Here is an 18,653-nt window from a genome sequence, read left to right as displayed (position 1 = left end):
ATATTCTGTATTTTTCCATTTCAGTCAGTACAAAATCAGACATAGTAATTATGGACAGAGGCCCTTACCACATTGTAAGGGTTTGTTGTTACAGGCTATAATCATAGGTATTGGGGTTTTTGTGTGTTTGTTTTTTTCTACACTGCTTTTGCCTGTGGCTTACAGATTTTGCTCTGCGTGTTTTTTGCTGTGCACAGCTAAATCATATATGATAACTGTACTTCTCACCCTTGTTAGTAGATACTTTGGGTATTAGCAAGCTGATTCCAAAGGCAGAAGTACACTTGGCATTTTGTGCTACTTCAAGTTTTCTTATTTTATGCAAGACAACAATCAAATAGTAAGAAAAAACATCAGCGGTCTAACAATGGGTTACAAAACCTACATGAGACACAATACTTTTAAACTGATACATAAAAATGTAAGTATTTACCATGAAATTGGACAGGTCATGTACCTCTGAAGCTTATACCAGTTGCAAATAACTTCCACATATAGCCCACAGGCCCAGAAATGTTTATGAGAAAGATTTGGCCCACCAGAGCTCTAAGAAACACATGTATTTTCACAATCCACATGCCAGCATATGGAAATAATTACTATCTTTTACTCTTTTTTTGAAGAGGTGTATCTTACAAGACCTTCTGGTAGCTACTGGAGACTTTATGTATGATGACTGAAGTGTAGAAGAGAGATTTCAAAAAGCCTTTTTTCAATGCTATCTTACTTTCTGTAGCTCCTGTCTCAGCCACGATGGCAGGGGTTGTCCCAATTTGTGTAGGAGTTTTGACAGTTCCACATTGTGATCTCTGTAGTAGCTTGACAGAAAAGCCCTGCACTGATGGATACAAAAGATATTTTTATTTAATAAAGTGCTGTACTGCAGTTGCTGTGAATTCTAGATTTCAAAGTTTGTTTTACCTGTGTTAAAACTTTACTTTCTCTTACGCAATTTATATTGTTTTATGCATGCAAGTTTAAGCTCTTCAGTTAGGAGCTGAACTGTAAAATATAATTTCAAGAGAAACAAAGGTTGTCCAAAATGAACACTGAAGTCAAAGCAAAGGATCTGATTCTACTCTCAGATAGTCACGTAAATTAAGAATCACACTGAAGCTGATGTAGTAACGCTGAATTTACTGAAGTGTGATTGAAACCAAAGCTTCTAAAATATCTTCTTATGTAGGCGTGTATCGATTAGTAACCCCATTTTCAGAAGTATTTAGAGTTGAAAAACACAACAATAAACAAACACAATCTTGTCTTATCTCTGGCCAAAAGCCTTCTCACTCAATGATTTTATATCAGTATGATTCTATTGATGTAAAGTTACTTATAATTTAAGTACTGTGAGAAAAAAATCCCAGCTTACTTGCCACATTAATACTTACTGCTGTTCAAACTCTAAGTTTTTATCTGCGTTTTACTCAGGCTAAATGAAATGGGAATACAGGACAGAATAAACATAAAAGTTACAGCTGGAATAGGAGACTAAACTGCCCTTGGGTACAGGCTGCAGCATTTGATCTGATAGAAATTTCTTCATTTGAGCATTTGTCTGGGGAAAAAGCAAATTTATAAAATTCACAGAAACAGAACCTAACCTCTCTTAAAACTGGATTATATGAGAGTCTGCATTACTTGTCATGGTCTAACTACTCTCAAAGACAAGGGACCAGATGCAAATACACATATCTGATCATGACTGAGAAAAAAACATGCACTGTGGAGCCTCTGCTGCTTAAGTCACTTAAGTAAAGGGGACAGGTTTCCAAGGGAATTTCAGGGGTGCCAAGTTTATTTTTCTAAGAGGTGCCAAGTTTTAAAAGTTGGTTTTTTAATGACTTAAATTCTTCTCATTTGAAATAAAGAACTGAAAAAGTCTATGCACCCCACAGCTATCTTCAATGTTTCATTTGTTTAATTAACATCTACTTAATTTTGTCTTCTCTCCCTTCTTATGATTTTGCCTGTGTGGTGTCCCATATGTGGCAACTGAATCCCTGTATATGCCAATGAGCATAACGGTTTACCTCAGAATCCATAGGAGGGTATTTTCTACCTTTGCTCTTTCCAAGACACTTTGTTTTTCCTTCTTCCAGGAGCTGACACCAGAAACCTTTATGTGAATCAAACCTGAAACAAATATTTTGCAGGGTAAAGGCTGTGAGATACTGCAGGGAGGATGCATCTCCCAAGTTTAGACTGAAGACTCAAAAGAGTAAACCTAAGGTTATCAGTCTTATTTTAAGGGCAACCAAATCTAAATGTCAGAATCTAACGGATTTGTGTACATGTGCATTTATGATGCACAGAGTGGATGTTACATTCCTGACTGATACCGTTAGATCTGTCTTGCAGCTAATGTCCTTTCTGTTTATGCATGTCAGCGTTCCATGTTCCATTTATGGAAATAAACTTCCTTTCAATTAATCCAAAATTCATATGCAATTCTCACAAAGCAATACTTACTTTGTCCGTTTGTCAGAGGTCTACTTCTGTAACAGTCAAGCTCCACATTGAGTGGCTCAGTGGATGACTCACAGAAAATCTAACCCTGAATTCTGTTCTTTGCAGACATTGAAGAATACATCCTACTGACAGCTCGAAGGAGAGGTATGAGAGGCTTTATTTTGCAGTGAGCTTACTTACAGACTAACTGGTATTTTAGGAATGTAGGAACATGTGAAAAGGACGATTAAATTAACTCACGTTAGGGCTTCAGAGTAATTATAATGAGGAGAGACTCCCAGAAATTTCTGTACTTCATCCATTACGGTAGACGGGTCAGTTCTCAGCTGCTGTCCATCAATAATTAGCAACTACAACAAATAAAATAAATGGAAGTTTAATTTAAAATTCGTTATTTCAAGCTTTAAACTGAAACTTCCACCTCTGTCAAACTCATTCACTATATGGAGAGTACTGCCCCAGAGAATGACAGTTGGTCCAGTTTTAATTGTCATCATCATTAATGACCTGCAAGCAGGGTAAATGGCAAGTTAATTAAATCTGAAAGGATATTAAATTGGAAGTTGTTGTGGCAACAAAGAAATAGCAGTGAAGGATCTAGAAAGATAAGAAATATTGGCAGGAAATTGAGTGAGATTTGTCCAGCCAAGAAAAAAAGGTATTAATGCTTAGAGAAATAACCTATAATTCTCATAGACATAAACATATACATATATATGTTACAGTAATGTTGAAAAGCTTGTCACTGGAAATGACCAGAAAGACAGAAACCAGTAGGTAGATGTTAGGTGAAATGCCTTACTTCTAAACCCATACAACAATACATAATTGTATAAAAAAAACTTCTTTGAGAATATGAATAAAGGCAGATGTTACGAGGACCTTAAGGCAGGGATGTAGATAGATACAGCACGTGCAACACAGCTCTAAGAAAGCCAGGTACTGGTAGGTAATTTCTTTTTCTTCTTTTCAAGTGCTTGACCATACACACGCTCATAGTAGGCTACTTCAGACAGGGCCACCCTTTTACCTGGAGATGAATCTTCAGGGAAACAGGCACTACCTGAGAATTCTATTAAATGTGGTATCACGCCCACATGACCCACTGATGGTGCAGCCAGTTTGGGGTTTTGTGACTGTTGGAAGAGAAGCAAGGTCCCAAATGAGTTACTCAAGCATTCATTTCATCATGGAAACACCTCTACTTTTTCCATCATGCTTTAGTTATGAAAAGGAAGGAGGAAATAGATTTGCAGATGTTCAACAGTCTCCTTCTGCAAGCAGTGCTGAAGCTTGTTTTTACACTTCCATGCAAGCAGAGAGGCTAAAATCATATGAACTGCTTCCAGGATTGGATGAAACTTAGAGGTTTGCAAGACTATGAGGTTTCAGAGCATAATCAAAAGCGAGAAAATGTCTTCTCTTTTGAAAGAGCTGCCTTTGGAATTACCCATATATAGCACGTAGATTTAGAGATGTGGATTAGGGGAAGTATCAGGCTGTTCAGAAAGCAGTAGCTCGTTCCAGAAGCCTCTGCAATCAGATGCATGATGACTGCCTGAGTCCAGAAATGAACTCACTGCTTTCCTAAGACATAAGCTTTGAAAACAGGCCTGAAGTGCTTCATAGCACAGAGGTCAAAAAACATCCCAAATGGGGGATATTTCCATCTGAAAGAAAAGGAGTGAGTGCTTTTTTCTTCACTATTTAAAAAACACGTAGGGATAATATCTGTGCTGTTCCCACTTCTGCCACGCCAAAAAAGACATGTAAGAAAAAGTTTTACCAGTGGAAATTCATTCCAATTCTTGACATTCCCAGGGAGCGGGTAACAAAAAATGCTCCCTCTCAACCTTCAGGGAGGTTGTAAAGAACAACTTGTACTGATTTATTCATATCCTGATCTCAGGAAGATGTAATTTAATGAAATTCCTCAAAATCTAAGGCATTTCATGTGTTGGTGGGGTGGAAAAGTTAAATAGTGTAATTTTTACAAAGTAGATAGCTTCATATATAATGAAAATACTACAGATTAAGTATTTTGAGTCACTTTACAGCGTATTGATCATTTTACTGTAATATTGCTGACAGCTGAAGAGATTGTTTAAGTCCCTGCTCTCCCACTATACACTAGTTACTTTGTGTCTCAAAGTCACCATGGTGGGAGAGGAGCAAGAAAGACAGTTTGGAGAAGAGAACAGCCTAGAAACAGCCCGAGTCCTTCAGCTTCAGACTGGCCATTTAACGATGGCTGTTGCAAAATCAGCTTGATTTCCTACAGGGCTGGCGCATGAGCATATCTTTTGGCTCATGAAGAAGTTTGTCATACTAGGTCCTCTTTTCTTCTGTATGACTGCAGTGAAGCAATGAATTGTAGGCGGGAAATTAACTTAAGAGACATGAGCTTCCTGAACTTCTAGAGATCTGTCTTGGTGGTCAGACAAAAGAGGACTTTTTGTGTGACTTACGAGACAATAAATTAATCAAAATTCTGAACATCTGAATCCCAAATTTGCAAAGTACTCTGAGATTTGCAAATTCTTACCATGTGAGACAAGTGTGCCGTTACCACTTTTCTAATGAAAAGGGGAACCTTACCTATTCCTGTTGCTACTTCTACCACTTACTGTATGCCTGCTGACTTCATAATGACATTAAGACTTCAATTCAGTCACATGTGTAGAGACCCCCAAATTTATACAGCATTAAAGTTATAGATAGCCTTAGCTGGTCGCGGTGAGAGCCCTTGTGGTGAAGGAAGGCTCTGATTTTTTTAGATAAGGCTGTACTTTTAAGCTGAGCTGAGCTTAGGTCTGCCTTATGTAACTGTTCTATGTTTCAGCAGTTCCTTGAACTTGCTAACTAGTCTGAATATGGTCTACTGTATAGCGTTGCTTTTGCAATGCAAGTTAATCCCTAGTACTTTTACAAGGAAAACATAAAGCTACCAGGGCTGGTTCTTCGCGATTACTGTGGGATATAACATCTGGCAAAAATCTGTATGACAATGCGTATTGTTCAATATTCATGGGTTACTTTTGGAGAAAAGCTAATGAAAACCTAATGTAGAGAATTTCATACGAGTATCATGATATTACAGTATCGTGTATCTCATGAAGTCTGCAAGGCTGGCCCAAAAGAGAATATGTGGAGAATAACACCAACTAGATGCATCAGAGCTTTCTGGGCACGCTCTGGGAAAACAGAAGGTGCAGACTCCAGCCAACTTGTCTCAGCTAAGCGAGTCCTGGATAAACAGAAGGTTCAGATTGCAGCCAACCTCCCTCAACTAAAGTAATCTTTAAATGTTGGGTGGGGAGCAGTGCCAGACACACTGCTAACGTCAGAAAAATCCATTCCAGAAATAAATCTACCAAGGAGATACTGATCATGTGATATTGTCTGCCTGGTCTTGTATATCACATGATGTTCAGGGCTTAGGATGTGCATCTTCTGAGGCTTGATCTTACACAGGGCCAGAAGGAGGCTAATGATTTGTATGTTATATGCCAACAGAAGCTTGCAGGGAGATCCAACTTTCAGGTTGCTTATGTGCCACCTGTACTGAAACCTATGGGTCCATAAACACACACCCTTTGAGGCTCAAAGACACACAGAGAAACTGGTCACTGATGATTCAGGATCAGTGATAGATACCAAAGGTAGATGATTAGGAACACCAACATGCCAAACTGTTTCAGTGCATGAATGAGTCCCAACAGAGGCTCTGATACGTGGATGCACTGTTATGGGCAGCAATGTGTGAGGGATTTCCAAAATAAAAGTGTGCACAAGAGACCCAGTGCTTTTACAGTTACAGAAAAGTCATGTTAGGCAAAACATGAATTCACCTAAAAAACTGGTGATGCCCGAGATGGCAAACACACTGATGTACACAAATGCCTTATCTATATTGCTAACTAAAACAAATCAGAGACAGCTTTCTCGTCTCGAGGCCAAATGGCACAGCATGACCTGGATCCATGTTGCTAAACTCTCTCACCTGCAAAACCCAATTGGTTGTGTCCACACTCCCCAGTGGTAATGGTTCTTGTTATCTTTCCGGCTGTGCTCTGGAACTGCTTGGCAAGATGCTTTTTGCTATGAGTCCAAACTGTGCCAGAAGTGTGTTACAAATCAAGCAGTATGGACAGCAGTGGGACAGTGTGTGAAGTCTTGCACAGGTACAGGATTATTTACTACTACAATCATAGCGTAAGGAGGTTGACACAGTGGGAGATTACTACATGAAAGGATGAAGTGGGTGAAGATGCTGATGTATTTAAATATTAAGGTGGTACAAACACTAGATCACATCAATTTCCATGTGGTAATCCCCATTTCAGATGGAAAAGCTATTTTTTACACCCCAAAGTGTTCAGACACCAAAACTCTTCTCAACCCATGCAGGGAGGGCAGTATCCCAGCTGACTTCCCTTGATGCTAGCTGATACTTGCTACCACTCAGAGTAGACAGAAATATTACTGAGCAGCTTCCCTTTATTTTCCTTCAATTTTTCTTTTTGGAACCCCGATGGACCATCTGATATTAAAGAGACCACAAAGCACTGCATGCCTGGTTCTCTTTTCCTCAACATTACTGACAAAGAGCCAGACACAGAGCGATGAAGCATGAGCAAATGAAAAACAGCTGTAAGGCAGCTCAGGGTACAAGAGAGTTCAAGGAGCAGCAGTGACGTTTCCTGAGCTTCCAGATCATTCCGATTTGTTTTGCAGAAGAAGCTCCCAGCTGTAAGGTGCTAAGACATGACATCCCTAGCAATGTCAACCAACTACTTAGAACACGGCTATGAAGAATCACAATCAATGTCTTAAAACATGCTCTAGTATATCTAGGATATCCCTGAGGATCAGTATTGAGTAGGCAAGACGTTTACAAAGGTAATCTTTTAGGATATTACATATATAAGATTAGGATGTCAAGTTACAGTCTTATTCACCTGATAAGGTGGGAAGTAAGTTAGCCATCTTTCAATATGGGTAGCATACCATCCAGGTGCTAGGCATCTCTTTTGGAGAGCTCGAAGCTCAGATGGGGCTCGAGGTCCAGCTGTGATCACCTGATAGAAGCTGAATTTTAGAGCTGCAGGATCTTCGTGTGATCGCTGATGCTGTAAAAGAAGTTACATTGCTGGAACTTTACAGACCACAAAAGTTGGGAAAATAACACAAAACTGGTTGGTCTAACTGACCTGGCTTTACTGACCTTGCCATGAGTGATTATTTACATTAAAAGCTACTTAAAGTTAAGAAGTCCTCATCTGTATTAATTCATTGAAAATGCTGGGATAAACGTTGTTTGTATCAATAAATACTGTTTGTATCGAAAGAAATCAGAAGCTAGACTGATAATAGCAGTAACAAAACAGAATGTATAAATGTTTATTTTCAATAAACTGAGGGGCAGGTTTTGTACGGATGAATGGGGCATAATAAACACAAATACTAAGAAGTTCTGCTTCTAGTTGTTTCATATTTTCTTTTTCTAGCTTACACAAGATAAATACTCAGAAAGGCAAATTTGAACATGGGTATTTATGAGGATCGTTGGATAATTCAGGTCAGAAGGGATCTCAGCAGGTTTCTAGTCAAGCCTCCTGTCCAAAGCAGGGCAAGCTACGGGATCAGACTCAGGGCTGTGATTACTCCTCATCAAAAAATAACATAAAATATGTCATAGAAGTTCCAAGAACTTTGTTCTCTTTGGAATTTTATATTTTTTTTTAGTATCTTTATTTTGCCAAATTCCTGTTGAAATCTGCAGACCAGAAGAACAAAAATTTCTTAACCTATCTTGTATTTTGAGCATGAACTAGATAACTGTGTCTATAAACTAATTTTTGTATGTGCTGATTACACAAATTAATCGAGTAAGTAAGCATTTTTACATGCTTATATTACAGGCAGACTTTTGAAAAGGTGGTTTCTGGTATTTTAACCCTTGAAAAATTTTCAGGTTTACAGTGACAGATACCTCAGCCCATGGGTGATCATATATGGTGCACTGACCGACGAATAAAAGCTTGTATTATCCAAACCCTTTATATATATATATACTGAAAGGATATACAGAGAGTATTCAAGGTGGAAACCTTGATTTGTGCCTGCCCGTGTTCTTCAAAGTGCATACCTGATACCAGGAATACGCCCGATCAGATGGGTCAATGAGGATGGTGATGATCTTGGCCTTGGGGATGAGGGAAGCAGCTCGCTTAGGAGCTTCCTCAGAATGGAAATAGTTGGCACTTTTCTCAAAGAGGAAGTCAGTGGTGACATTAGAAGGAGTGGGGAAGAAATCCATGTACCTAGGAAAGCACCATCATTCTCAGAATTACTTAAAAGTCACACAAAGGTTGACAAATCTGTTAAGTATATTTTATTCTAGAATAATCAATTAAAATAATAGCCTAATTGCCAAATAAAAGCAAACAGAAGTTTACATTATATTTTTGATCATATTTGACTTGGTACTAGCTTTCTTCTCACTATCTATAACTAGACATTGCAGCTATTTGGTAACTGGATGAAAATATTACGATATTCATGTGTCGTCTTAAAATTAGTAAATTCTCACTTTCCAGTCAGAACAATCTCCTATCAAAGTCAAAAGTAGAAAATGAGTTTTCCGCATCTCTCCGGTGTTTTGCTGACATCAATTACAGTGCAATACCGTAAGAAAAAGATATTCAGCATCAGAATTGCTTTTACTCAAAAGAGAAGAGAGCTCACTTATGTGGGGAAAATGCACTGAACGTCCCCCCCAGCTTCATCAGGTAAAAGGTTTCTAAGCAACGACTGCATCTTTCACTTATTGTTCTGTGAGTCACATTTTTGTGGAAACATGAGTTGTATTCCTTTTAATTTTCTTTGTGAGCTTTCCTCATCCGTTATGAAGTTGCAGTTAATTTCCAGCAATCTCCTATGTCACATACAGACTTTTTTATCCATGTCCCTCAGACCACTTTTCATTCTTGTTGGGGAAAAGAATAAATGGGAAATGTTGGTCTTCTTGATTTTTCAGTTAAACTCTGTATTGGTAAAATAAATGCCATTTAAAACAACCTCCTCTGAAGATCATGCTGAAATTTCTTCCTTAGACTTTGTTCTATTCATAGAAGCGAACTACTTCTAATACGAATGACATGCTCTTCTTGGCTTTGAAATTGTGACCATTGCAGCCAAGGCCAGAAGACTTGGTAGGATGGAACGGACTGATGGACCTGCACTTTTCTTTAGGACACGGATCTCACAAGATGATCATTAGCACACAGGCCCTGATTACAAGGTACTTAGAGAAAAGGAAGGAATCTACAGTGGTTTTAAGAAACTGAACTCTGTGACACCTGATGAGCAACTTTTATGTATACATAAGCAAACATTGTCAAGTTACTGTTTTGTGCTGCTTTGGCACATGAATGGATACCTGTCATCAGAATTGTGCAGGTGAAGCAGGCTGGCCTTCAAACGACAATTTTCTATGCACTAGATAAGGAATAATAGTTGTGGATTCATTCAAGGTCTTAAGAGTAGCAGCTGGTAGATTACCTTGTATCAGAGAGACTAAACGATGTCATGTGAAGGGGTGACAATTAGGCAGATCCCTGCATAATATGCTCAAAGTTGCACTCAAAAATGCTGCTACAACGCTGCATAGCTATTGCTGGTCTCACATGCAGACTGTATGTAAAAAAGCTGAAATATGAGGACAACCAGACAGAACAGAATGAAAGGCTGTCACTGCCCTGCTAGTTTATTAAATGTTTATATCTGCCTAATGCTAATGGAAATATCTGAGAATATGACACTATTTCATTGAACAAACAACGGACTCTATTTCCCAAAAATATTAGGGCTGATTTGATGAAAATGATGAAGCTATACCAATTTCTGCTCACAAATAAAATAATTAGAAACTAATGACCCAACCTGACTGTGTGACCTCAGAATGTTTTACCAGAACATCAATAGCAAAGAAAAAGGCCAGCTTTGAAAAAGGCAATAGGCACTAAAGGCAAATCTGCTCTAGATCATGTATGGTGTCATTATGCTGTTGTACTGAAGTCCTGGTAGCAGACTGAGTAAATACAAGGTAATGAGGATTCCAACCTTATAAGGAAACACCATTAAATATGGCACTACACCAAATTTTGGGAAAAAGTTAATTGATTCTTTAGATAACATGGCAAATTTGAAAAAAGTAGAAGTTGATGTGGTGTCAGTGAAAAATGGCAGAGATTGGACCAGGTGGGATTTCAAGGGGTTATAAAGTTTAGGCTCAGCATTTCTGCTGAACACAGACTGCAGGACTCTTGCTTAGTACCTCATTCATGAGACAATTATTAAACTTGACAAGGGCGAAGCTGAGAAGGCTTTAGAGAAACTTGTCTAAGAAATCTGTAACAATGCTTCCATAAAGAAATGCATGACTGGTCTATTTAGACTTCTTCATTTCAAGAACAGAAAGATCAGTTCTCATCTTACGGCTCTCTTATCTCTACTGGGAGACTACAATACACATCTATACCTCTTTCAAGACAGCAGTATTGAGGTTGCCAAAGGCTGAAAGAACCCTTCCCTGCTTCTGTAGTTAGCCTTGGTCTAAATGTAAGCTCAGACAAAGACTAAGTCAGAGTCAGCTCTGGGAAAAAGCTGTATCTCCATAACAATAAAAGAAATGAAACTGATTGCTATTTGTGAATACTCCTGCCTTGAAAGAATCCTAGCCAATTAATGGACTAATGAGGAGAGACCTTGTATCTAACTACCACTTGGCAAGCTCATTACATGCCAGCATTAAAATACACTATCAGACCGAAGGTCTGAGAGATTTGTCTGGCAGACAGAATGCAAATCTAAGAGTTAAGTAACTACACCAACGGGTAGTTCTGAGTATCCAAGACTTAACTGTGAGAACCTGGCAGGGGTGAGTGGGGCACGTAGCGCAGAGGTACAAATAGGCAAACAGGTGCTGTAGAGGGAGAACCTGTCAAAAGGATGTACCTGCTCTGTACAGGTTGACCACTGTGAGCTTTACGCACCAGTGCTGTGTTAAGATGAAGGTAATTTGGCCCATGTCTAGCAGACAAATTGTATCTGCACGTTAGGGAAGTGGACACAGCCGGAGGAATGAGAGAAGCAGCGGAGTGGTCTTCTAGCAACATGCAAATACTGATTTTGCGGAAGAACTGGCTCCCTGTACTTAGGCTGTCTCCATCGGTGTGGGTCTGCTAGACCTCGCTGGCATGTCATCTTCTCTGACTTCAAAAGTCTCCACAGCAAGGAGTCAGCTTTCTAATTCCCAGTCATTCAGGCAGCACCTCTCTATTGGTAATAACTGGCTGACTCACCACACTTTGTAATAAGAATCTGCTGCAACAATTATAACTCTGTAAAAACTAAGTGACTTAAAAAGAAATCGGATCTGACATATCTGCACTAAGATCGTATAACAGTGTTCACCCTGTTAATTTTATGGATGAATACAAAGTCAAAGGCAATAAAACTATTTTCCCTTAAACTGGGGGGAAAAAAGGAAACAAGGCAAAATATCAATAATCTTTTACTGGTGCTCCCCAGCCACTACAGCATATTACCCCTTTTCATCTTGTAGTGCTTTACACTGCAGCACTTTTTGAAAGGAAGAGAAATCAAGAATGACCTTCTGGGTGTAGCTCTGTCTGGTGATTCCCCGGCAGCCACAGTGAACATGGCAGCAGTGATACATACTTTTTTAGCACCACTTACTAACTCTACAGAGACACTAACGTTCTCCTAATTACCTGATCTTTGAAAAACATTTTGAGAGGCTTTCCCTGTCCCCTTTTTACCTGATTGCTATTTCTAAATCCTATTTAAAGGAAAAAATGCCTCTCCTTGATACCACCTTTTTTTCCTCTTAAGAAATAAGATTTCCAACAGCAACATAATTTTTGCCTCCATATATCCAACTAACAACCATTACTGTCCCAACTTCAAAGGCATGTGTAATGAGAAATACATATTTTGTACTGTTTTGCATATATTAACATACGCATATTTACAAGAAAGCCTCACAAAAGTTAGTGCATTTATGATATTCTGTAGTAAGATTGTTATTCACTTGCATTTATCATTTTAGAAGGACACTGAAGGTTATTTTTTTATCTCACTCTATATATAAACAGTTACCATTACCAACAGTAATGTCATTTTTGTATTGTTCACAATATATAAACTTTTATATTTATACTAATAACCCATCTTACCAATCAATCCCCCTGTGGTAGTTATTTCTATTAAAGAACTGTACCTCCTCAAAGGTTTTTGGGCTGGGGGAGTTACTAATGATGGAAGGATGCATGATCAGGAACAAATACAAGGCTGTGGTACCTGCAAATAGGATAAAAGTCCAAGATTTAAAAAAAATACACACATTTTTTTTGGGTGATACCCACAGATGGACTAAACCAGCTTTATTCCATTTCATTTCAGTGAGGGGATGCTGATTTATGTCACCGAAGAATCTGTGCTTTCTGTGCTTTTAAATTGAAGCCATTTAAAGAACTGTAAATAGTTAACACAGAAACTGGAGTGCCAATGCTGAAATCTGTTTTTCACACTTTAATAACTGTGTTTTAAAAATAATTATTGGTTTTTATGAGACTGTCACAAAAATAATTTAAAAATTTTGCACTCAGTAGCTATTGGGGATTGGTGAAGATGAAAGGAAGCACATATGCAATTTTCTGATTACAGAGAAGAAAATTAACCATTAAGTTAATTTATAAACTACTGCAACCTTGCAATTCAAACTGCCATTAGGAACTTCTTGACTTGAAATGAATGCCATGAAATAACAAGTTTCTATAAAAAAGACACTCGCAGGACAGACAAGAACTTGCAGTTAAGAATCTACACCATTTGAACAATGGCTGTCCTTTCCTCCTCCCGCTTTGACAAGATCTTGTCTATCTTGTTGATCTCTTTATCAAAGTGTTACTCATTTTGACATAAAGCCAAAAAAATCCGACACACACCTGAACCCTGCATTCTCAATCTGTGTACTGTCTGTTGTTGTAACCTGCGTTATTAAACTATATTTGGATGATATCTGAAAATAAAAAAACACTATTAGATGATCAAGATCTCTACGCAGCTGTCTGAGTAGAAAGTGATTAATCAGTATTTGAACTTACACATAGCCTATCTTGTTGAAATACAATAAAATCTCACCAGTTTTCTGGGGTCCTACAACCAAGAATTTTGGTAATCGATCACAGGTTTTTTCTTTAGACCAGATATCTCTGTGCCGTTTGTCATCACAGGGATTCTAAAGCGGAGAAGAACAACTAAGAATTTCATTGGTAATCACACCTGATAAGGTTCTCAAATTCTGTTTATATAAATTACCAATTTTTCACCAATGTACAAATATTCTTACATGAAAATATTATTTTCCCTTATGACAGAAAACCATGTTATGTATTAAAGAACTATTTCAGTCATTCAGAAAGGTATTTGCAATGTAACCAGGCCACAAACTGTATCTCTTTAAGTGTTTTCTTTTTTCTTTTTGAGGAGACAAGTATGTTGAAGAAATGTGATTTTCATTCTAACTCATTCCTACATATATATATATAGTTGCCCCAGCTACCCAACAGACCCTGGGACAAGATAATTTATCCTATGAAATGTCAGTATGTTCAGCGGAATTATGCCAAAGACAAGTTTGATCCCACATACTTAAGATGTGGGCATCATTCAAAATTAATTAATTAATTAATTACAAATTAGGAAGACTTAAAATTGCTAATGAGTTATCCAATTACTGACTTTTTCTTTTGCATTACTGTAACAGCTACCACCCTATACATGCTGTAGTTTGTAAACTAAAATAGTAAATTAATTGTAACTTAAGGATTTCCATTCACAACTACATATTCTGATCCTCCAGTTCAAATCAGCACATAATATTGACTCCTGTTTTTTCATGTGTTGCTTTACAACAGTTTAAATTTGTTTTAGAAACGCTACTTGCAAACAGTTTTTGACACTGTCGTTTGGCAGTACTGCACCGAGACGAAGGGTATTACCAATCTTCTAGGCTTAAAAAAATGTAACTGTATTCAGATTCACGTGCATTATAGACAAAAGACACCACATTTGGTATATGTTAGCCACTGTTACTTGCAAATCTCTTTTCTAAGTAATTCTAATTTTTCAAGTCATTTGGCTACAGGCTAATTTCCATTTTTTAAATTCATTCTCTCTTAACATTATGCAAAATTCTTAACATTTTTTCCCCTACTTCAATGTTTTATTCAATAACGGCGTGAATTTCAAGATGTATATTTAAGTCCAAATTTGCAATCTCATACTCATATCTAAGTTGGCAATTCAATATCCAATGCTAGAAAACATTTGAGTAAGCAAGCTTAAATACATTTTTATGTTCGATTTAGTAAAGTCTGCTCCTTAGAATATTTCTACCAAGTCACCTCAAAAGGATGATATTTGGGATACGTATTATCACTGTAGGGACACATGTACCTACAGCACTCAGACATTCCACCGAATTGGTTGAACCGTCGCTGCGCGTCAAGAACATGACAGCGTTCACCACTTGGTGCAGTAGTTTCTCTTTAGGGACTCTGCTCTTAGCGCTGGGTGATGGGCTGAAGACGTGTCAACTGCAAGGTCAGTGCAGGCTTCAGCCTTAGCAGGTCTTCGCATTCCTGATATTTTCTATTTGCTCACTTGTGAGAGGGGGATAATCAAGCAGCAGAGTTGATAACATCAACGTATTAAGTGCTGGCAAACTTCTTGCTTGGGCAGTTCTCAGCCTTTTGTGAATAACTTTCTAATCTATCTAAGCTATTTCTACTTGGCTAGTCAGTTTTAGCAATAAGGTAGCCATGGTCTTAATGCTCTTTTCTCTTTTTGGATGCCCTCTTCTCCTCACACACTTGGAGAAAAGTTCATTTCTTTAATGGCCAACTGCTAAAATATGCATATACATCCCTCTGTCAAATGCGTCATTCCCGTGACTTCCAAAAGGAGAAGAGAAATAACACAACATGCCTTTCCTGCACTTCCCACATTTCTAAGAGCAAGTAAAGTCACAAATAAAATGAATTAAAGATAATTTTAATTACACATCTTAATACATATTAATTTCACAACCTTTCTATGGAGATTTAAGCGACAGGGAAAACAATCACGTACGCTGAAGCTTCAGTAAGCTGTTTTATGGAACCAACTAGTAAATCTAAAAATATTACTGCTTTTCTCTACAAGAAACTGAAACAAAGAACTTCACAAAAAACACCATCGAGAGGATTTTTTTCTGATGTCTTCATCAGCAAGCCTGCCTACCTGCCAGAGAGGGTCCTTTTGCTCAGGGAATAGTTCAAAATACTTGTGAGCCAGCTGAACCGGAGGAAGAGTCTGCAGTTTCAGGTTTGTCCAGGTATGAACAAAGTTGGCCAGATTCACAAAGGTGTATAACCCCAGGCGGTCGTTTCCATAATTAGACAAATGTGTCATGAAGATGCTAATCTTTAGAAAACAAAATAAAGAAAGCAGACGTTGACTCTTTGCATCACTAGATGGCAGTGTAACTACAGATAATGTAAATTTAATTTGCATTTAGCTCTTATTTAGAGCTGCAAGACTTTGGTCACGTTCACGTAGATCCTACTATCCTTGCTCTTCGTTGAATTACATCCTCCTTCTCAAGTCAACTCAATGCAATCAATGAAGAAAATTGTGGAATAGGTGCTATGAGCTCTGTGTGAACTAGGATATGCAATCCTACCCTGGGGTTGTATCAATATTTACATAATCTTTATATAAATTTACTTAATGGAGAATACAGCAAAAACAATACCCACAGTTGTACTTCAAGTGGAATACAAATGCAATATTAAAAATGTGAATTCTGTTTTCGTGGAAGAGTAAAGAAGTCAGAGACCAAGAGGATAGCTGACCTCTAGTGCTGTGATTTAAATCTTGTTGCTCCAGCTGTAAGTTTTATAAGATAAGTAGCTCACCTCTTCTACAAAGCTATTCTGCAAGCATGGGGCAGATAGTCGAATCATATGCAGAAACAAACAAAAAAAATCTGAAACCTGATTGAGTACTTTCAAATAATTGTGCATAAAATACTCCCCCCCCAAAAAACCCCATAGCTCAATATCCCATCAGTTGTAAGGCTGCTTGTATTTTGCTCTTCCAACACCTTACTGTGAAATTGCTACTCAGATAAATCCTCCCCGCTACATCCCTTGGTCCAAATGCACTCTCACACTCCCAATGGAAGCAATGCTTGCCGTGAAGGGTTCTCACGGGAAGGGCACATCTGGACACATGTAAACCGTGCTGGTGAGTGGAGCGGGAATACACAGACTGCAAGGATGGCCTCTCAGGGACTGCGGAAGGGCCGAAGACTGAAACCTCTGTTTTGCAAAATGATCCATTTTCAAAGTAACTTTTCACTTACACTAAAGTGTAAGTGTAGTTCTTACACTAAAATCTGCAAACCCTTGCCTCTCTAGCAGTGATTTTTTTCGAAGTTTTTTTTTAAATAGAACTCTCCCAAGATAATTTCTCCAAACTAATTTCCATTAAAAAATTAGAAACTTGACTCTTTTTATAAATAAATCTGCTAATGCCATGAATGGGAAATTTCTATTTAAAGTAAAACTTGATGTAAGCCACTTTAAAAAGAAAAAGGCTTAGCATGGCCATAATTCTGAAATTAGTTCAGGAACTGAAGTTAATCTTTTGTAAAGGAATTCCAGCCTTCAGTGTAAAAAAGGAAAAAGAAAAGAATGAAAAACTGGAATCTACAGCTGTATTCTTCTGTTTCAGAGTCTTTAAAACACTGGCTTCCTTTGATATAAAACATTCAGAGCTACTTCTATTTTTGAACACCTAACTGTAACACTACGGAGTACTTGCAGTGAATGGACACAAAATGTGTTTTATTAAGTGTCATTTGGTGACACCTCTTGGCTTATAAAGTAAGCTGAGGGCTTCATTTTGTCTGACTCAAGTAAAATTAGAAGATATATACTGCCAAATCATTAGGATACAACCTTTCTTTTCACATAGGACTGAGATTGAAAAAAAAAAAACAACTGTCCCCTTTAGGCAACCAATAATAAGCATTTTGCCAAATGTACAACCTTTTCAAGTTTCCTTTTTTATTTCAGTTCTCAAAGTAGGAACAGACCAGCCATAGGACTATGTTTTTCTCAACAAAGATACAATCAGAGGGTTTCCATAAAAAAGGTTAACTTGTTTTCTTGACAGCCTCTTTCTTTCCTACACATGGGCTGACCTCTGACATTTATAATGTCAGTTCACCTCCTGGCAACTCCTCACCTGCCAAGAACTACAGCACTGCCCTGGAAGAAAAAGCAAGAGAACTTGAAAAGATTGCTAGTTCAGGGAAAATATGTATTATTCTTTCCCTGAAGGGAATATCACTGTAATTTTAAGAATGTCAGAGTGGAGGCTGAAAAATTGATCGGACATAGCATCATAAGTAATTTCCGGCATATGAAACTGTGTCAATGAAGGGGAAGAATTTATGAGACCTTAGTTCCCGTTTTACAGTTATTTTTTATGTCAAATATTTTATGGATAATTATTTGCAACAAAAAGAAAGATGATCAAATGCTGGTTTAAAACATAAATGACTAAATCTTGTGAAGAAGTCCATACCTAGTGTAACCAAATACATGATCTAATATGCAACTTTACATTGTAGAAAAGGTCTCCTTTACTTCTGTATGGCACCAAAAATATGACAGATCAGCTGAGACTATCTTTCAGGAAAATCTGAACAAAAGTTTTTCCCCTCCTGTTGATACTGTACAAACAAATTCCTAGTAAAATCACTACCACTACCTGTGTAAAATTAGCAAACTACAATCCTGTGCTTCATAGAACAATGAAATATTGCTGATCCAGGGCTTAATTCACCTGATCTGACCTGAGAACTACTTACTCTTGCTTTCAGCTGCAAAAGGTCTTTCCAGGCTAAGCTAGCAGCCTGTGTAACGAACAGGAGCGTGATGCTGCAATGGCCGCGTTTACACTTCTCTGAGAATGACCTTGGACCACTCTGCACACCAGGGATCCCTATGAGAGGTGGCTTACAGTACGTGACGCCG

The 18,653-nt window shown here is 38.0% G+C and overlaps 1 protein-coding gene across 1 annotated transcript in view; it reads right to left on the bottom strand.

The window, feature by feature from the left end:
• Positions 1–718: 718 nt before the first annotated feature.
• NDST3 (N-deacetylase/N-sulfotransferase (heparan glucosaminyl) 3) overlaps positions 719–18,653 on the bottom strand; it is a 63,350-nt gene continuing 45,415 nt past the window's right edge. Inside the window, exons 6-13 of the mRNA XM_009334910.1 lie at positions 15,847–16,029; positions 13,705–13,801; positions 12,738–12,861; positions 8,624–8,798; positions 7,434–7,604; positions 2,713–2,822; positions 2,034–2,136; positions 719–838 (exon numbers count right to left, since the gene is read on the bottom strand). Coding sequence (XP_009333185.1) covers positions 719–838; positions 2,034–2,136; positions 2,713–2,822; positions 7,434–7,604; positions 8,624–8,798; positions 12,738–12,861; positions 13,705–13,801; positions 15,847–16,029 — 1,083 coding nt within the window. The remainder of the gene's footprint in view (positions 839–2,033; positions 2,137–2,712; positions 2,823–7,433; positions 7,605–8,623; positions 8,799–12,737; positions 12,862–13,704; positions 13,802–15,846; positions 16,030–18,653) is intronic.

Source organism: Pygoscelis adeliae, unplaced genomic scaffold (genome assembly GCF_000699105.1).
Source record: "Pygoscelis adeliae isolate BGI_AS28 unplaced genomic scaffold, ASM69910v1 Scaffold31, whole genome shotgun sequence".
Lineage (NCBI taxonomy): Eukaryota > Metazoa > Chordata > Aves > Sphenisciformes > Spheniscidae > Pygoscelis > Pygoscelis adeliae.
Note: the sequence above shows the minus strand (reverse complement) of the source record. Positions and strands in the feature narration are given on the sequence as shown.